Source organism: Podarcis liolepis (assembly GCF_965112155.1).
Source record: "Podarcis liolepis genome assembly, chromosome: 12".
Lineage (NCBI taxonomy): Eukaryota > Metazoa > Chordata > Lepidosauria > Squamata > Lacertidae > Podarcis > Podarcis liolepis.
The window spans coordinates 2003275-2023854 of NC_139563.1; the positions used below are offsets into that span (position 1 = coordinate 2003275).

Here is a 20580-nt window from a genome sequence, read left to right on the forward strand (position 1 = left end):
TCTTACCAGAAACGTGGAAATCGGATGAATCTTGCCTCCAAGTGGCTCTCTTGCTTGAGTTTGTCTCAGCTTGTGTTAGTCCCTTCTGAAAGCACAAGTCTCCTTCAGGCACAGAGGCCACCTCTCCTTTTATCTGTTCGGGAGTCACAAAGTGCAAGGGGACAAGGATCACTTTCAGGGGGAGAAGGAAGTTGTGAGATCGTCAGCATTTCACTCCAAAAAGGGTCTTAAGCGGTGCATCGTAAACTTCGAAGGGACCCCAAGGGCCATCTAGTCCAACCCACTCCTGCGGCCTCCCCACAAGTCAGATCCAGAATCAAGGTCCTTAGTTGCACAACTGTCACTTTCCTGGTATCCAGACCCAAAGTGGATCCATGGAAGCTAGTTGGCTTCATACAGCAGGGATTGACATCACTGGGGATCTGTTCTCCCCCCTGGGCTTTTGGGAAAGAGGTTGTCAGCAGGGACTCCATCTTGGCCTCAGACATGTGGGCTCTTGGCAGTAGAGGAAGGTTTCCCTCGGCATTGAGCCACAACCAGCCTCAATTTATATGAGATTAGGAGAGAAGAGGCTTTCTGGAGCAAAAGCAGTCGACCCCTGCAGGAGGGCCCTGAGATTTTTGGGTGAAGGGTGGTATACAAACAACAGCAATAAATATTATCTTCCATTTTTTATGCACTGTGGCAGCAGCAGGGCCATGCTCTGGGGGAACCCGCCAAACCCCTCACAGATGAAGGAGGAAATTCTGTGCATTCAGAGGGTGGAAGAGCTGGCAGGAATTTGCCTCCCACGAAGTTAAAAGATGCCTGCTTCTTGGGAGAAAAGCAATGGCAAACCTAGACAGCATCCTAAAAAGTAGAGACATCACCTTGCCAACAAAGGTCCGTATAGTTAAAGCTCTGGTTTTCCCAGTAGTGATGTATGGAAGTGAGAGCTGGACCATAAAGAAGGCTGATCGCCGAAGAATTGATGCTTTTGAATTATGGTGCTGGAGGAGACTCTTGAGAGTCCCATGGACTGCAAGAAGATCAAACCTTTCCATTCTGAAGGAAATCAGCCCTGAGTGCTCACTGGAAGGACAGATCGTGAAGCTGAGGCTCCAAGACTTTGGCCACCTCATGAGAAGAGAAGACTCCCTGGAAAAGACCCTGATGTTGGGAAAGATGGAGGGCACAAGGAGAAGGGGACGACAGAGGACGAGATGGTGGGACAGTGTTCTCGAAGCTACCAGCACGAGTCTGTCCAGACTGCAGGAGACAGTGGAGGACAGAGGTGCCTGGCGTGCTCTGGTCAAGGGGGTCATGAAGAGGCGGACACGACTAAACGACTAAACAACAACAACATAAATGTGATGGGGCTGTCCCTTCAGGCAGGCGTGGGGAACCCTTGCCCCTCCTGAGGCTGCTGAACTACAACTCCCACTTAGGGCAATTCACTCCTTTTGCTTCTGAGGGGGAGAGAAGCTTCTAGGTTAACAATAACAATGTTCTGCAACTTCTGCCCATCTCCCTAATTCCTGGGATTTCGGGCCTGGAAAAGCGATGAGGAAGGAGATACGCTGAATTTTAAATCATGAGAAGGCGAAAATTTATAAAAGTTTTATGAACCATATTCTAAGGAAGAACTTGTATAGAGTTTGGGAGAAATATAAAAATCTGCTGGAAAGGAAAACACCTTTATGACTCTCTCCTATTGGGGCTCTTACAATTAAGAGAGTTAATATGGACAGACAATGGGCAACTTACAGGGAACTGCTACAATTTAGGGAGGGGGAACTTAAACTGAAATCAATGGAAAGTGTAGGGAGCCACGTGACAGAGTGGCTGCAATATCATCAGTTACATGAAATGTTTAAAACAGACTGGAAAAATGCTTTTTTGGACCAAAGCTCACAATTTGAAAAAGAACTTCTACAAAACAAAGAGAAACTTTTGTCCAAAATGTATAATTTATTATTAGACTGGGAAACAAAAGACGAGCTTGTCAAAGTCTCAATGACACACTGGGCAATAGATATAGGACACAATATAGAGTTTAACCTCTGGGGAAAATTCTGGAAAAGTGACTTGAAGATTACAGCATGTTATTCTTTGAAGGAGAACTACCTGAAAATGATTGACAGATGGTACTTTACTCCGAGTAGACGTGCTAAGATGTGTAAGACAGAATCAAATAAGTGCTGGAGGTGCAAAGAGGTTGAGGGAATGTTGTTTAATATGTGGTGGACTTGTAAAAGGGTAAAAGAGTATTGGGGAAATATTCATAATGAATTGAAAAAATGTTTAAAAGTACTTCCCCCCCAAAAAAAAAAACCAGAGTCCTTTCTGTTGGGGATAATTCAGGCTGAAATTCCCAGGTGTTGAAAAAGGTTATTTATGTGTGCCACCGCTGCGACCCATTTTTTTTAGGCCCAAAATGGAAAACGAGCGAAGTCCCAACCAAAGAAGAATGGCAACTTAAGTTGATGGAATATGCACAACTTGCAGACTTTACATACAGAGTAAGAGAACAAGAAGAATATACCTTTAGAGAAGATAGGGAAATGTTTGTTGAATATATGGGAAATAATTGTGTACAGCTGAAAATGCTGGCAGCATTAAGATAAATTCAACGGTGTAAATAAGTTTTGATGGATGCAATAATGGAATACTGATTGGTGTAGTTTTTGTAAAATATGCAGGGATTTATGATATGCAAAAGGAACCTTGGAAATAGAAGAAGGGAAGTCACTGATATTTTAAGGATGTAAAATGAATATTTTAAATTGTAAAACAGAAAATTTAATAAAAATTATATAAAAACAGAAAGGGGTGAATCCTTGGCATGGATCGTGCCCCCCCTTTCCCCCTCCCTTTTAGAGCATCACCCAGGAGGGCAGACTTTGCCTCCAACCACCAACCGCCCCTTAAAAACCAGGTGTGGTAGGAGCATTGTGGCATTTGCAAAATATCCCCCCCCTCCATTTCCTCCTGCAGGAGGGATCCCCACCTCTGCTTAATTCCACCAGAACAACAGGGTGTTTTCACTACCTTGACTTCTGCTGGGCAGTTTTCTCAGCCTGGAGGTGTTCCTGGTCTGGCTGTTTATCTCTGCAACTTCAGGCAGCCTCTGGCTCTCTTCATTCCTCTCAGAGTTCTGAGTCTGACGCAGGTTTTGAGTGCACAGTAATAGCCGAATGTTGGACATATGCTCAGCAGTGGAAACTGAAAGTGTTTTCTTCTCAGTTGATTCATCCAGTTACCCATCCGTAAAAGGGGACCAAAAGAGCATCAAAAGAGCCCAGCTGATGGATCAGGCAAAAGACAGACCTGGAAACCAGGAGCTCACAAGCAAGACATAAACACAATGGCCACCTCCACACTTGTGATTCTCAGCAACTGGGGTATTCAGAGGCACACTGAGCACCGCCAGAATGCCAAGCAGACCAGAGTGACATGGGAACTATGATAAGGCAGCCTTATACAGAGTCAGACCATGTGCCATAGACTCATTACTGCCCTTGATCAGGACACTAGACTTTTGTGGAGGCAGCGTGGAATAGCCTTAGCCTTTTTTGCTGCTGCATCTCACTGTGGGCTCATGTGAAGCTTGTGGTCTGCTAAGGAAGGAACTGATTGACCGTCTCCTCACAACAGAAGAAAGCCAGTTGCTACCGGGATGCCATTCCCTTCCAGATGCCAGAGCACACCTGGAATCCTGTATCCCATTCTGGGCAATACAGTTTAAGAAGGATGTTGACAAGCTGGAAGGTGTGCAGAGGAGGAGACCAAGATGATCAAGGGTCTGGAGACGAAGCCTTGGGAGGAACAGTTGACGAGGTTGGGGATGTTTAGCCCGGAAAAGAGGAGACTGAGAGGAGATAGGAGAGCCATCTTCAAATATTGGAAGGGCTGTCCCATGGGAGGAGGAACAAGCTTGTTTCCTCCTTCTCTGGGGGGGGGGGGGAGGACTCAAACCCATGGCTTCAGGTTATGAGAAAGGAGGTTCTGACTAAACATCAGGAAGAACTTTCTGACAGCAAGAGCAGTTTGACCGTGGAACAGTCTCCCTCGGGAGGTGGTGGTCTCTCCTTCCCTGGAGGTTTTTAAGCAGAGGTCGGAGGGCCATCTGTCATGGATGCTTGAGCTGAGATTCCTGCATTGCAGGGGGTTGGGCTAGATGACCTTTGGGGTGTCTCTTCCAACTCTACGATTCTATGAATCAGCTTTCTACTCTCCTTTCTGTTAAATGACCCAAGAGCAAATTGCCCACCCTTTCTTGGGGCTTACCTCTGTGGCTTTCAGCTAGTTACGCCTGTGCAGCATGGCCTGAGATCAGGACAATTTCCCCAGGCTAAGCTTGCCTGGTGCACGCTGGAAAATTCAAGATTTCCTGCCAAACCACACAGGAGAACCACTAGCCCCACGTGGGGCACCATCTGTTAAAGAATATTCTGGGTTGAGAGACTACTCAGCAGCCCAGCTCGTCGGGGTACCAGTCCCCCGTGGGTCCCTGCGGTCAGTAAAAGAAGGAAATTCCAGCCAAGCAATTTGGAGCAAAACATCAGTCGGTAGACTTAGGTTCTTTATTGTTGCGCAACAGGTTCAACAGCAGCAGCAAGTGAAGCCTGAACAAAGGGCGACATTGACTTTTAGGAATTCCCACCATATCCCAGAATACAGTTCAGACACCATCATCAATACATCATTGCTACATCACTAAAACACCAGAAAGGGGAGGGTTATACCCAATTAACATAAACAGACAGGTTGGGGCAAGTCGCCAAGAACAAGATTAACATAGGCTAACACCTCTTAATTGCCCACCACCCAAAGTATAATTCGCTTGGTATCTAGATCCCAAATCGGTGATGGGATTCAGCTCTCCTTGGCTAACAATAAACTCTGGGCATTTCCTGGGAAGGGAGGAGTGTATGTGTCTGAGGGATTAACACACTCCAGATATATGCATGTGAAATAAGCTTTTTGTGCGGCATAAACAAAACATAACATGTGGGATGAAACTGCGAGATCTCTGCTGCTCTGTTGTGCAAAGAAGAGAGAAACCGCTATGTTGTTTTGCATTCAAGGTGGAGCAAAAGATAGAAACAGATATGAAAAACAGAATGCTCTTCCTGCCTATCGGGGTGTACCACACTAGGCAGGGTGTTATTTGTAACAGTGCAAATTCTCAGAAATGGTCCACAGCACACAGCTTTTGCTTTTGCTTTTGCTGTTTACTCCCATAGTTTCCCTGCAGCTTTCTCTGCCTTCCTTGTCCTCCTGAGCCGGGAGAGTCTTCTGAAATCTCAATCAGGGATAGTCCGACCACGAGGTGGGAGAATGCATCTTCTCAAAGAGCCCCTGTTTTCCAGGGACAGCCCAGGAATTGCAGAAGCCATCCCAGTTTCTGATTTGATCCTGGAATGTCGCGGTTTTCCTTTTTCCTCCCCTCGGAAGTATGGGAGAACAATTAAAAGTGGTGTGTAGGAGCAAAAATGGACTCCTGTTTACCCTGAAAATAAAATTCCAAATGGAGGAAATGGTGATGGCGGCGCACAAAGCCCCTCCTATAATTTTGAAGGAAAAGGTCACCAATCCCCTTCCCATTCCGGAATTGCAATGCTTCAGCTGCCAGCCATTTCTCAGGAAACACTGGGAGTGTTTATTTCATAATTGAAAATGGAGCCTTGCGCTGTCTACTCATATGTAAATCCCACGGTATTCAAGGGTGCTTACTCCCAGGTAACTGGGTAAAGACTAGGCAGCTTCACACTGCAAGCTGAATCATTTTTACTCAGAAGTAAGTCCCACTGAGTTCAATAGGATTTCCCATGGGGCTGCCCCTATAAATACCAGACAGATGGGCGATTAAAGGGTCTGAGGAACAAGGAAGTGGAATGAGGGATGCAGGACAAATTCGATGCAGCTTCCATTGAAAAGTGAAAAGTATTTGGTATGAAGTTGTAAGTGGGATGGGGGAGGGGGTTAAATATGCTCTCTGTTCCTGTTTTCAAATATGAAAAAAAGAAGAAGAACTGTTTTCTGGAGATGGGTGTTAAATAATTCCCTTCCCAAATGGTAAAATTTCAGAACTTTGGGAAGTTCAAGCATGTCTCTCGCTGTGCAGGACCTGGTGTCCAGGCACTCATTAGGAATTCACTGTACATTTACAGACAGTGTGGTGTAGTGGTTAAGAGCGGTAGTCTCGTAATCTGGTGAACCGGGTTCGATTCCCTGCTCCTCCACATGCAGCTGCTGGGTGACCTTGGGCTAGTCACACTTCTTTGAAGTCTCTCAGCCCCACTCACCTCACAGAGTGTTTGTTGTGGGGGAGGAAGGGAAAGGAGAATGTCAGCCGCTTTGAGACTCCTTAAAGGGAGTGAAAGGCGGGATATCAAATCCAAACTCTTCTTCTTCTAATTGGCTGTATGACAGTATATGTGTCTGGCTTAGAAACAGGCCTCTTTGGGTTTCCTGGGGCTTATTCCCAGGAAGTGGGTGCAGGATGGCAGTCTAGGCTTTGGTTTAGGATTGGGGTTTGGGGAAATGGGGTTATTTAGCCTTTGAAAGTTGTCTGTCCACAATGACCATAGCTGTCAAATTTTCCCTTTTCTTGCGAGGAATCCTATTCGGAACACACACCCCTGCCAGCAATTTTATGACTACCTCCTCCCGCCACGCTCTCTCCAAATTCAAAATGTACCCCCTGATCCAAAATGGTCGGTGACTGTTTGATCCAGCTCCCATTGAAAGGTGGGAAACACAGCCAATCTCTGAAATCCTTGCTTTGTGGAATTTCGTGACGCAGTTCTCCAGCCAGAGTTCACAAGAATGCATATAACTGTGAAAATGACACACAAATATGCATTTTATTAGGAACAGTGTCTTGCAAAAGTATGTATGTAATTTACAAAGGTGCTTGTTAGGGGAAATTGACACAAAAATACACAATTGACACAAAAATACAGTTAAACTTTCATAATGGTTCAAAAATAAAACATTTCCAGAGAGTTTAATATGGGGAAAATGAGAAACTGAGAGAACTAAAGTGGACTGATGTATCCACTCCTTTGTGGGGTTTAGGCAACTGCGGACAGTTAGGTATGTTATTATTTTCATAAAATCCTTTACCGCTTGATTGTAGAAAACCTCAAAGCGCTCTGCAAAAAGAATAATGCAACAAGATTATGATTAATAATGAAAACATCCACAAATTAAAACCAGCGACAAACTACAAACATATCAGCATTCTAAATATGTGAGTAGCCTTGTCTAAACAAAAATGTTTTTCGCAGGCAGCAAAAAAAAGGTAGCAAAGTTGCCTGCCTGATGTCGATATGCAGGGAGTGTGGGTGCTGCCACACCGAAAGAACGATTTCTTATCAATGCAGAACATCTGCCAATCGAAGCATCCAGAGACCACATGTGGGGTCAGGCGATCTCAGGGCTAAACTGCTCCCAAACTGTTAAGAACTTAATATCCTGAGAGCAACGCCTTGAACTTGGCCTGGCAGCAAATTGGGAGCCAGGGCAGGTCTCTGAGCCCAGGCGTCCTATGCTGACAAACACCTGCTGCTGTCAACAATGGTGGCATCCTGCACTCATTGCAACTTCCAGATTAGGCACAAGGGAAGCCCCACATATTTTAGAAAGAAACGAAACACTATGAACTAGATGATATAAGAGCATCCTTCAATTCTTTCCCCTTTCCTCCTCTTTCCCTTTTTCTGTGCAGGGCCTTGATCCGTCCCCGTGAAGGATCTCCCAGAGCTTTTCCATCAGCAGCTTGGAGGCCTCCTCCTTCTCTTCTCCAGCTGCCTTGTTATTCAAAGCGAAGCAGCGATTCTCACATTTCTCAACCAGTTTCTTAACCTTGTTTTCGGACTTCTCCACATAGTCCTTCAAGGATTCACCTTTCAAATCCTCTTTGTGGGTGAACAAGACAAGCATGCGCTTCCCAAACTTCTTCCTAAACACCTTCTTGACCATTTTAGCAATTTCCTCGTCTTCCGGAGTGAAATGGCCCACGGTGATCACAAAGACCAGAACGTAAGGACTGGACTTGCAGAGTTTGTTGATCTCTCTCTGTTTGAGTATTTTGAACTAGAGACAGCGGGCGTGTCAATCACAGAAAACCTCTGACCCTTAAATTCCCCACTCTCCTTCTCGACTTTCTGAGTTGTTGGCTTAGCTGAAAAAGCCGAGTGAAATTTCTCCTGTCCGAGGAGGGTGTTCCCTGTGGCACTTTTCCCAACACTGGTTAGGTGGCCACTTGTCATGGATGCTTTAGATGAGATTCCTGCACAGCAGGGGGTTGGACTAGATCGGATGTTCCCAAGCTTATTTGGCCTAGTGCCCCCTTTTCAGAAAAAATACTCAGTGCCCCCTGGAAATCTACCTTCGTTGAGTGCAGAAACAGAATGATGCCGTGGCAAATTTGCATTCTTTTTATGTATCTATATTTCTAGCTACGTCCTAAGTAGATAATCGTTCCGACTTTAACTCTACGTTACATTGATAAGCATCATTATACAACAAATGAAACCATGCACTCAATGGTTTTTCAAAATTTCATTCTCTTCTCGTCTTTCTTCATGCTTTGTTCTATTATTTAGACTACACTAACAGGGAGAAGATGCTTGATCTGAGAGCTGCTGCCATTCAATGGATGGAGCTGTGAGAACATAAGAATGGGGGACAACCTGGCTTGCCAGTAGTACATGTGAGAAGAATCTAGGGGGTCTTGGTGGACTCCAAGCTTAACGTGACTCAATAGTGAGATGCAGCAGCAAGAAGAGGTTGGGTGGCCGTCTGTTATGGATGCTTTAGTTGAGATTCCTGCCTTGAATAGGGTTGGACCAGCTGACCCTCAGGGTCCCTTCTAACTCTGCGATTCGACGATTCTATGATTCTGTGAGCAGGATGAGATGTTGCCCAGCTGGAGGGAGCATCTCTGAGCAGGTGCAGAGTGCAAATGGCCTTCTCTAGCTGCAGCAAAGCCAGGCACAGACCTAGAATTCAGAGGAAGCACCTTCCTGCAGCAGCGAGGCCCCCCTGTCCTGTAGACAAGACGGAGAACCTTTAAGCCATGACTACCCCTCCAAAGCAATGACCCCAGCTCCCTGGGCTGCTCCCTCCCTTTCTCTTTCCCCAGGAGGAAGAGGTTGTCCGCGAGAGCCGCTTCTACTTCCGGGGCTACGGCCTGGGCCACTGCCTGCAGCACATGAAGGACGGTGGGGCAATGGAAAGTCTTGACATCTACAGGCCACCCCCTCCCACCTCACTCCTGAGGGAGGACGAGATGCTCCAGAGGCGCTACCTGGACAGGGCCAAGCGCATCGACACCATCTCTCGGGCGGTCTTCCCCTTCACTTTCCTGGTCTTCAACATCTTCTACTGGGTGGTCTACAAAGTGCTTCGCTCAGAGGACGTCCACCAAGCCACGCCCTGAGCTCTTACCAGGACTTGGAAGCCAAGCCACAAGGACCTTGGGAGCTGCATTCTGTCTGGCGTTCACCTTGCAAAGCATTGGGATGTTGACCTCTCTCCCCCCCCACGCCCTTCGTGTTTCCTGGACACAAGTTTCCCAGTGCTGGCCAAGAAAGTTGTCGAGCTGTGCATGGCATGAGAAGGCCCAAAGCAGAGCTTGCTCCCACTTCTTGCTCCAGTACCACCAGACCATGGCATTTAAGGATGGGGCGTGTTTCTCAAAGTGCTGGCCTTCCTGCCCCAGGGATTTTAAGGCCCACTGGAGGCACCAGAGTTTCTACCCTAGACCTGTGTTGCTGTTCCTTTGCCCCAACAAGGAGGTGGGAGAGTCAGTGGGACCCAGTTTCCCAGCTCCGTAGCACAGTGTGTTGCCACTGCCTTCCTTGCCATCTAACCCACAATCCCACCAATACTTAGCCAGCATGGTCCAACAGAGGATCTTTGAGCAGGGCATTTCCCAGTCACACAGCATGGTCCTTACATCAGCTGGGCTCCTGCCCTGCATTAGTAGCATGGATATGTCTTGCAAGCAACGTCACTTCCTGCCATCTCCCCAGCACCAACACCACCCATAGATCTGGAAGACCAACCAAACCAGCAGTGGTGCAGGGGGTGGGGTGGGGGGACTGGGACATGGTGCAGAGATGAAGGTCCTTAAGGACAAGGCAGGTGTGGTCAGTCCTTGATGGTCCAGAACCTGCCCAGAAATGGAGACAAAAGGAAGGCACAAGTAATGCAACTCTATCTCGCTGCGTGTGTGTTTATACTTTTTAGGAATGTTTAACTGCTGCTTGGATGGACTATGGGAGAAATGTTTTGGTGTCCTCATTCAACGCAGTTCAGTTCTTTTTTGGGGGGTGGGTAACATAGTTCTTATTCCTTTTCATCTTTAAGCTGTTTATCATGGTTGCATTGAGATATATCTTTGTTTACATTAGAGCATATGACATGCAACAATTACATAAAATTAAAGCAACAATAAACACACAGACAAATGTTTCTGACAAGGTTGTGTCAAAGTGTATATAGCAAAAATATGACAATTACTACAGATATGAAATGGTGCAAAGTAACAGTGACAATAAGTAAGAGGAATTTTGTATCAATAACAATTAGAATTTATAGGAATTTATAAGAAAGGGGTAGGGGGAAAGTTAAAATATGTCCTTCATGCACGCTAGACTGTGCTGTAAACTTGGGGTACGGTTCTTCCATATGCCTCTTTATTTGTGTAATCAATAAAGTCACATCAGATTGCATAAAAATCATCATGATTCTTTTGCCCTCTTGCTACTTTTAATTTTTGTGGCAGTTTTTCCAATCCTGTTGTTTGCCAGATTGCATTAGACTATTGGTCCACAATCAACCATTATTTGTAATTATTTCCATGTCTTGGCCGTGGTGGTTCTTGCAGCGGTTAATGGATGTGTTATGAGTTATGTGTTTCTAACTTGCAACATATCCTGACTTACAAGTTAAGTGGAGCCAGTCCTGGGGTCCTGGGGTCCTGGGGTCTGTCTGCCTTGTAATCAAAGATATGCTGGAGACACAGGGCAAGGGAGGGCGTTGCCCCAGGGTGTGTTTCCTGAAGGTTTCGGCTCTCCCCAAAACAGGGCTAGAATGAGACCATAAGGAAGGAGAACACAAAAGCATAGGAATTCAGAATCCCACTCCCGTGGCACCTAACAGGGACAGTGTTGGCATGGGATGAGTTTTCCAGAGGAGAGTTCTCCTTAACAGAATAAGGGAAAGCGAAGAAATGGAACGTTCCTAGGCCTATACTGACATCTAGGGACCATTGAGGGAAGTTCTTGAGAGCTCAGTACAGTGGTACCTTGGGTTACATACGCTTCAGGTTACATACGCTTCAGGTTACAGACTCCGCTAACCCAGAAATGTTGCTTCAGGTTAAGAACTTTGCTTCAGGATGAGAACAGAAATCGTGCTCCGGCGGTGCGGCGGGAGCAGGAGGCCCCATTAGCTACAGTGGTGCTTCAGGTTACTTAACCCGAGGTACCACTGTATACGTTTCTTTTAGACTGCACAATTCTCCCCAACCAGTGGTGTAGGAAGGGGGGTGCGGTGGGTGCGGGCCGCCCTGGGTGTCACCACTGGGGTGTGTGTGTGACAAAATGGCAAAAATACGTGTTTTTAAAATAAATTTTAAAAAATTAAAAAACTGGGCTCACGACACTTTTTTGGGGAAAAAATAATATTATTTAAAATGAGTTTGATAACTTCGCCTGACAATTAATTAACCTCAGCAATTCAACACAATACATATTGAAACTTTTTAGTTCAGTCAACAAACGCAAAAAACCACGGCTGAACTTGACGTTGTGTGGTGGAGAGCAAATGGACAAGGAAGGGCAGGGGGTGTTTCTTTCTGCCTAAGTCTGTCTCTGCAGTTTGTACTCGAGCGAGACGTAAACAGCCGGTGACTCATCATCACTCAACCCGCAGCCAATCCTATCTGCACCGGGTACCACCTGACCTTGCTACGCCACTGTCCCCAATATTCCGCCTCCTCCACTGAAATACCCTTCGCAGGACTCCCTGTGGAGAGTGAAGGACCACAAGCCAGTTTGCTCAGCAGTGTTGATAAAACACACTTTTAATACCCCCACCCCAATTATTTTAAGGATCAAGGGAGATTGTTCTGTCTGTTGTCTCCTCCAGTCAAATCGAGGGGTCTCTTCAAAATCTGCCTGTGCCCAGGCCCAAATCTGCTTTGGAAGTGGATTGTGCCCAAGCCTTGGAACATCCTAGGCAGCCGTCTCTTGGACCAGAAGTTGTTTCATCACTGGCAACCCTGCAAGTACTTTCCTCCCCAAGTGAGTTTGTGCGTCACCTGGGCAGGCCCTCTCAACTAAGCATGGAAATGTGCTCCAGTTCACATTTAAAGGTGAACCAACCTAATTCACACTTTCTCGAAGAGAAAGCGAAAACCAAAAGACAGCCATCTTTGGAATTCTCACTTCTTTGGATTTTGTAACCCAGTCCTCTAGCCAAATAATGTGCGTAAAAATGCACATGACAGGGCAAATAGTGCATATAGAAGTTTATACAGTGGTAACTTGGTTTTCAAATGCCTTGGTTCCCAAACACCAAAAACCTGGAAGTGTTTTTTTGGAAGCCGAACGTCCGATGCAGCTGTTGGCTATTGTTTCCGGGGCACCTGCACCAACCAGAAGCCACGTCTTGGTTTTTGAACATTTCAGAAGTCAAATGGACTTCCAGAACAGATTAAGTTTGAGAACCAAGGTACCACTGTATTTGGCACTTTTGTTTTGGCTATTTATTTTGCGTTTTTGTTTTTGAGTCTTTTTCAGTTACAGTGGTGCCCCGCAAGACGGATGCCTCGCAAGACGGAAAACCCGCTAGACGAAAGGGTTTTTCCGTTTTGGAGGTGCTTCGCAAAACGAATTTCCTATGGGCTTGCTTCGCAAGACGATAATGTCTTGCGAGTACCTGCGGGTTTTCCCCCCTCCCTCCCCCCTTTTCCCAAGGTGCTAAGCCGCTTATCAGCTGATCCTAAGCCACTAAGCCGCTTAACAGCTGATCCGCTAAGCCGCTTATCAGCTGATCTGCTAAGCCGCTAATAGTGCTAAGCCGCTAAGCCGCTAATGGGCTTGCTTTGCAAGATGAAAAAACCGCAAGACGAAGAGACTTGCGGAACGGATTCTTTTCGTCTTGCGAGGCACCACTGTAATTTGTTTTTGTGACCAGTTCAACTACTGATTGATTGATTTATTGTGTGACTGCGGAAATGGATAAAAGCCCCCCATTCAAACAATGACTATCATCAGTGCAGGTAAGAAATGTTTTAATTTTTTTTTATCATCTACAATACTGTCTTATACATTTTAATAGTACAATACATTGATTATTGCTTTCATTTTATGGATCAATGGTCTTGTTAGAGAGTAAAATTCATGTTAAATTGCTGTTTTAGGGGTTGTTTTTAAAAGTCTGAAATGGATTAATCCTTTTTGCATTACTTCCTATGGGAAAGTGTGTCTTGGTTTTGGAACGCTTTGGTTTTGGAACGGACTTCCGGAACAGATTAAGTTTGAGAACCAAGGTACCACTATTGTCAGAAATGGAATATAGAAATGCAATATTTTAGGAGAAATTGCTTTGCAAACTTGTGCGTGTTAGACAAACTTTCATTCAAATCTATGTATATTAGGAGTAAATTGAACTAAGATGGGGTGAATTTTCAGCAGGACATGAAACAAATATATACTCACAAATTGATGTGGAAATGTGGAGGACTGGACTTAAGAATCAAAAAATGAGAAATGAAGATAAAATTTGTCCACCCCTAACCCCAACCTAAGCTATGGAATACAGGACATCCCTAGTGGCGTGTCATGTATTTATTTATTCTTATTTAGCAAGATACGCACACACACCTATATAATTTAAAATACTGATGAAAACAGACTTTAAAAACATTAAACATATCTGAATTATCAAGATATATCTACAAACCAATAGCTTTTTAAAAGCAATGTACCCAATGAAATTCCATGTCTCTGTAGGCTTGCCTGTGGAAAGGAAGTCTAAGCAACGTTTAAAAGAAGCCTGCCCAATGAAGGAGGGAGATTATGTGGCCCTTGTGCAGGGCCGTCTTAAGCATATCCCACGCTGTGGTGCAAAGATCCCCCCCCCCTGTTTCCCAGAGCTGTCGCCCTTTTCCCAAGCCTCTGCAGGGATCGCTCTCCTCCCGAGGAGGCTTGGGAAGGAAGCTGCACGTCCACCAGCCCTATGGTTGAGGGGGCACAGCTGGCGGGCGTGCAGGGAAAGGGGAGGCAAAGCCACGCAGCTCCCCCACTCACTGGGGCGCCCCTGAGAGGCCGGTGCCCTGGCGCAATGAGCCACTAAGCCCAATGGGAAAGACAGCTCTGCACTTGTGAAAAGTCCCAGTTCCGGAGATGGGAGTCAGGCAGGCCAATCCGTCAAGTAAACTAATTCCAAGCTATTGAGGGCTTTGTATACTAATAGTCGCCCCTCTAATGTGGCTGAGTAGCAAACCAGAAGTGCAGACTGAAATGCTCTTTGATGGTGTTGAGGGGAAGGATGTAGAGAAACAAGCCTCTCCCTCTTCCTGTTACTGGAGGAATCTCTGTGAAAACGAGACCTGTCATTGGGTATGTTTTTGCTAGAATGAACTTAGTTGAACATTGAGGAAGTGAGCTTCCCCTGCCTCCGAAACCTCAAATCCGCCTGTTTCCTGTTTCTGTGAGAAAAAACACATAAAGCTGCAAGTAAGTTTCAAATGGAAGTGAGCGTGCAGATAGAGATATCCGCTCTGCCTGCACCCAACTTGCTTCACCCCAAAAACGAACAGTGTGGACAATGAAGTCCCCTCTCCACAGAGTCCTGGTGTTGCATCTGATGGGAATCTTCACAGGAGACAATCAGGTATGAAAAGGCACCTTGGAGGGTGGAGGAGGGGGCAAAGGTGGGCTTCAGTCCAGAATTCAATCTTAAATCCAGAGTTTGGGTTTCACCAGCCTCCTATTAACAGGACTGGAGGAACCAGTAGCTGTGGCCAGGAAGGCCAGATCTGGAAGATGAGAAGCCACCAGTGTTGCCTACAGGGTTTCAGGCAAGGGATTTCCCCAGCCCTTTCAGGAGATGCCCACCTGGGACCTTCTGCTCTAACACAGGGCTTTGGCCATTCCTCAGACTTGGTCCAGGCATTCTCCAAGGAGGTCAGTCACTGACTGCTAACCTCCAGGGTCGAGGGTGCTATCCATTGGCAAGGGCTGGCTTTTGCAAGTATCTGATTGGTCCGTGGGCACTGTAGGTAACTGGATGCCAGACGAGATGGAGCCTGGAAAACATAAGAGCCTGCCTGTTGGATCAGGCCAGTGGTCCATTTAGTCCAGCATCTTGTCCACACAGCAGCCAACCAGATGGGAAGCCCACAAGCGGGCCATGAGTGCGAGAGCAACTGGTATTCAGAAGCATTACTGCGCACAGCTGTGGAGGCAGAACATAGCCGTCATGGAGAGCCTTCTCTGCCCCCTAAAGATCCAGATCTTTACTGAAGAAGTTGTTCACAGTTCCACCCCCCCCCCCCCAACCCTCAACAACTAGGGGCAGAGGGATCAATGCCTTTGCATGGAGCTGGAGAAGTAGTCAGAAGGAAGGGTTGCTGAGAGCCCTAGAAGATACCAAGGGAAACGTCGCTTCCTTGTTCTCAGTGCTAACTGGACACAATCCTACTTCCAGGAAGCCAGACCCTCTTCACTTTGGGCAAAGATATATTTCTGTTTTTTGCACATGTGCAGTTGGAAACAGCCTCAGCACACACCCCAAACAAGGAAAGTGGGCAGTTTGTAAAGAGGTCTCATTTCCTTTTTATTGTTTTCTTAGAGCAGGTAGTGATTTGGGGAACACCTTATTTATTCATAAAAAATTATGCACTGCTTGATTTGTGAAAACTAAACAAACCTCAATGTGCCTTACAAAACAAACAAAAAAAGAACAAAAACAACCATTTATTATCTATACCCCGCCCATTTGGCTCTGGGTGGCTCCCAACAGAATATTAAAAACACAACAGAACATCAAGCATGAAAAACGTTCCCTAAACAGGGCTGCCTTCAGATGTCTTCTAAAAGTCAGGTAGTTGTTTATTTCCTTGACATCTGCTGGGAGGGTGTTCCACAGGGCGGGCGCCACCACCAAGAAGGCCCTCTGCCTGGTTTTCTTATTAATAAGAAAAATCAACAATGTAAAACTTTCAAAAAAATTAAAACAACAATAGAGTAGAAACACTGAAGGACACTCCTTTTTTGGAGGTTTTATAGCAGAGGGTGGATGGCCACTTGTCAGGGATGCTGCGTAACTTGACCTGTGATAGGAGCCTCTATTGCAAAGTCTCACCTTCCCAGCCTCTTCGTACGCTAAGCTACTTACCCATCTCATTCTTTTCTGCTTGAGGTCTCCCATAGCTCCAGCCCAAGACAAGACCGTTTTTTAGGCAACGAGTTAATGCTTGACATGGCCCTGGATTCCTTCGATGACCAATACGAGGGCTGTGAACAGACGATGGAGAAGGAGATTGCATGGCTAAACCAAACCGAGCTCCTCAAAAACAAAATTTATGCCAAAGCCTGGAAATTAGCAGCCAACTTGAGGGATGATAGTAACTGGCCCAGAAACCTCAAGCCAGAGTACGCTGCAGCAATCATGGCTTATACCCTTGAAGAACCCAAGTTGTATTCTGATTTCAACGCAGCTGTAAGAAAAGCTGGGAAATCCAAGGAACATTACCGGAATAATTTCGACTTCAAGACCTTCCACTTTCTCCTGACCAGAGCCCTTCAGGATCTGAGGACCTCCAACACCCCCAGCCCCCCCTGCTACGAGGTGTTTCGAGGGGTCAGAAATATCCACTTCAGTGCTACTGTTAAGGATACGATCCGTTTCGGGCAATTCACGTCCTCATCACGGCAAGAGGGGATTGCCCGTGGTTTCGCTGCAGGTCCTGAATGGAGCGTTGGACAGTCTGTGGCCAAAACCATCTTTGAGATTTACACTTGTCATGGGGTTCTCATCAGAGAATTTTCTTCCTTCCCCAATGAGGACGAGGTTCTGATCCCACCCTATGAGCAGCTCAGGGTTGTAAGTTCCAGAAAGGATGTGGATGGTACAACCCGCATACAGCTCTGCTCTGCTGGGAAATTCAGCAAATACAACTGTGCATATGCAAGTGGTAAGAACCCAAGGAATTACTCCTGGGATCAGAGAATAGCCAAGCTTCCTTCCTTCCTTCCTTCCTTCCTTCCTTCCTTCCTTCCTTCCTTCCTTCCTTCCTCCCTCCCTCCCTCCCTCCCTCCCTCCCTCCCTCCCTCCCTTCCTTCCTTCCTTCCTTCCTTCCCAAGAATGGAAGAGGGATAACTGTCATTAGTCGAAGAGTAGACCTATAGATATCAGTAGGTTTAAGTCAATTTATTTCATTGCTCCCACTCTGGATATGTCTAATGTTGGATGTCAACCCCTAAAATAACGAAGTAAAAGCAGCATCAAACAGCAGAGTTAAAATTATAGTTACAAAGCAGAGGCAAAGAAAGCAAACTTCTAACAGGAAAATTATATACAGTAGTTGTTAAAACAAATTTATTTAAAGATGAACCCTGTCCGCCCAATATTGGAATTGTAAAATAGCAGCTCATTTGTCTCATTTATTCACTACAAGTTAACTTCCTACCCAGATGCACTTTTTTGAAATGGTTCATCCCCTTTCTCTTTTATTGTATTTCAACTTTGAATTTTCTTTTGTATTTGGTAGTTACTCTCCTTTTTATTGCAAATTAATACGATAATAAAAATCAATAAATGAGAGTGAAAGGGGCATTTGTTTGTCACCAACAGGAAAAGGGTTCCTGGATTTATTACTTCTCCCTAATACAGAATGAGATGGGCATTGCAGGGTTGCCATATGTCCTCCTTTTCCAGGACACGTCCTCTTTTTCATGGGTAGAGAGCAATCCAGAGTTAAAACTTGAAGTTGGCAAATGTGTCCTCTATTTTGCTCTAGAAAGGTTCTTTTTGGATGGCTAACGGTGCCCTATACCTGGGATGGGGACCCTCAGGCCCAGGAGCTGAAGGAAGATGCCTCAGGACTCTCCCTTGGCCACAGCCCTTTGTCTCCTGGGCTCCACTCCTCGCTGGCTCAGCTCTGCAGCCTCCTCACATACTTTTCACGGTGTGGAATGTGCTTGTGGGGTGCAATAATGCTGAGAGAGAAACGGGGGTAGGGGTGGATGACCCCTTTTGGAGCATGAAGGATAATAATACATGAATGACTCATGTTGTGGTTCTTGTTTCAGGTGGGAACTATGAGGAAGATGCTGTGGACCAGGGGTCACCCAACGTTTTGGACCAGTGGGAACACTTTGAATTCTGAGAAAGTGCTGTGGGTGCTGGTCACCAGAGACGCCAGCTTGTGAAAGCGATTGGAGGGGCCAACGTTGTGTGTGCGATGGCACGACATCAGGAGGAGCTGGGGGCAGAGATGAATGCAGCTGCTGTGTGGCTTCAGTGGTCAGTGACTCTGCCTCTCCTCCTCCCAGGGCCACCACCGACAGGAGGTTCTTTGAACCTCCTTCCCTTCCACAGCAGGAAAAGGAGGAGCCAGAGGCCAGAGCTGGGCCACCCTTGGCTCCACACTCCGCCTCCATGATTTTTGAACGTTGGCAGGGCGTCCATACCACCCAAAATATGGGGAGGGGGACAAAAGGTCTCAGCCCCCAGGAGCTGGTGCCCCTGCCAGTCACAAAACGGCTGCCTTGGGGATATGGAGCAGCACAAAATCCTAGCCTAGCCTATTCAAAGGTGAACACCGAATCTGGTTGGACACATACCACGTTGAGATCCAACACACTCCCTGCTGTTAAAGACAAAAAGAGGACAATGGGAGCTAAGATGATCCCCAAATGTTTTCCATAAGCCAGGAAGGTGATAAATTTGGGGACACATTGATCTCTGTCCTTGTTTGGATGATGATCATCTGGGCATTTTGTGCAACATTCTGCATCTGAGGAAGCTGGAAAGAGTGGCTTCACCATCACTTACCTCCAGAACCACCTGAGCTCAATTACATTATGAGAATATATGATGCTGTGGGGGAGGTCAGGAAATAAGAATTTGTCAATAGGTAGAGAGACGGGAAAAAATATTTAGTTCATTTTTTTTTAAAAAAATTTACCCTTGTTACTGCCTTTTCCTCAAGGAGACAGAGGTGGCGCACAAGGTTTTTCTCATTTTGATCAGCAAAGCAACATTGTGCTCTCGGGTTGAGAGGCAATGACCTCTGCAAATCAGCTGTGTTGAAGGATTCCTGCCTAATCCTGAAGACATACCCCTTTACCTTTGCTTTGCTAATGCAAACAGTTTCCTATTGCTTCCATACAATGCTCCTAGAAGTTGTATTGCAAACATTTCCATATAAGGTATTGTTAGCGCTGTGCTTTTACTATGTTAAAAATTTGCCACTTTTCATCATTTGCCAGTTATTCTTCATAATTTTCTAAATTATTGCCTTTTTCATGTGGCTTGGTATAAAATAGCAAAAAGGAACGCGTTGTGAGCAGTGCAAGCTGAGTCCTCTCTCTGCTGATTTTGAACTCCAGAGACGGCTTCCTTGTGGTCATTTCTTTCAACTCACTTCCTGGAATTGAGGTGAAGAAAAATACAGAAGCCAAAAAGGATCCAAATTCAACAATTTATTCTGAATTTTCACAAAAAAGTATGAGTGAATTTCCACTATGAATTTGGGACAATAAATTCCCCCAAGGAACGCCCTCTCCCTTGCAGTTTCTCACCTTCCTGTGCCGAGAAGGTCCCTTCAGCACACAGAGAACAAGCACAGCAGCAAACAGGCTTTGCTCCACAATGTTTAGTATTCATTTCATTGTCTTATTGCATTTATAAAGGTAAAGGGACCCCTGACCATTAGGTCCAGTTGTGGCCGACTCTGGGGTTGCGGTGCTCATCTCACTTTATTGGCCGAGGGAGCCGGTGTACAGCTTCCAGGTCATGTGGCCAGCAGGACCAGTGGGGTAGCGTGGGTTGTCAGCACCCGGGGCAAGGCAAGTAATTTGCACCCCCTAACCCGTGGATTTGCGCCCCCTAACCTGTGGATTTGCACCCCCTAACCCTAACCCCCAGATGTTGTGCCTGGTGCGGCCGGCCCCCCCTGCACCCCCCACGCTACGCCACCGAGCAGGACTAAGCCACTTCTGGCGAACCAGAGCAGCGCACGGAAACGCCGTTTACCTTCCCGCCGGAGCAGTACCTATTTATCTACTTGCACTTTGACGTGCTTTCAAACTGCTAGGTGGGCAGGAGCAGGGACTGAGCAACGGGAGCTCACCCAGTCGTGGGGATTCGAACTGCTGACCTTCTAATCTGCAAGTTCTAGGCTCAGTGGTTTAACCCACAGCGCCACTCGCGTCTCTTATTGCATTTATATCCAAACCCTATTCTATTCTATCCATTACACAACAAAGACTGGGAGATTCAGGCTTCCTTTCAGGAGCAGACAGTCTTGACAGAATAAAACTGACTAAAAATGGATCACCCACC

At 46.2% G+C, this 20580-nt stretch overlaps 6 protein-coding genes across 10 annotated transcripts in view; 3 read left to right on the forward strand and 3 right to left on the reverse strand.

Annotated features, from left to right (window-relative positions):
* Positions 1-3332, reverse strand: part of LOC310689232 (uncharacterized protein) — a 42146-nt gene extending 38814 nt beyond the window's left edge. The window contains exons 1-2 of one of the 3 annotated variants that reach the window (XM_083466640.1): positions 3031-3332; positions 7-133 (exon numbers count right to left, since the gene is read on the reverse strand). The gene's annotated coding sequence lies outside the window, so the exon portion shown is untranslated. Of the gene's footprint in view, positions 1-6; positions 785-3030 lie in introns of those variants that run through there. The other 2 variants (XM_083466641.1, XM_083466639.1) reach the window with 2 other exon arrangements.
* The window catches only part of LOC310689470 (GTPase IMAP family member 2-like), a 153127-nt gene that overhangs the window by 66620 nt on the left and 65927 nt on the right, over positions 1-20580 (forward strand). The gene's annotated exons all lie outside the window — the stretch shown is intronic.
* LOC310689330 (GTPase IMAP family member 8-like) overlaps positions 1-20580 on the reverse strand; it is a 100673-nt gene that overhangs the window by 53321 nt on the left and 26772 nt on the right.
* LOC310689496 (GTPase IMAP family member 6-like) lies at positions 6853-8297 on the reverse strand. The gene is given in 2 exon segments (XM_083467281.1): positions 6853-8078; positions 8081-8297. Coding segments are annotated over 2 exon segments (585 nt in total). The 5' UTR covers positions 8262-8297; the 3' UTR covers positions 6853-7674.
* LOC310689520 (glycine receptor subunit alpha-4-like) lies at positions 8608-10190 on the forward strand. The gene is made up of 2 exons (XM_083467320.1): positions 8608-8658; positions 9137-10190. Exons 1-2 carry the CDS (start codon positions 8647-8649, stop codon positions 9431-9433), a joined length of 309 nt encoding a protein of 102 aa, XP_083323446.1. The 5' UTR covers positions 8608-8646; the 3' UTR covers positions 9434-10190.
* Positions 14481-18975, forward strand: LOC310689466 (erythroblast NAD(P)(+)--arginine ADP-ribosyltransferase-like). Its single transcript, XM_083467230.1, has 3 exons — positions 14481-14901; positions 16432-17206; positions 18324-18975. The coding sequence occupies exons 1-3, from the start codon at positions 14836-14838 to the stop codon at positions 18398-18400; spliced, it is 918 nt and encodes a 305-aa protein (XP_083323356.1). The 5' UTR covers positions 14481-14835; the 3' UTR covers positions 18401-18975.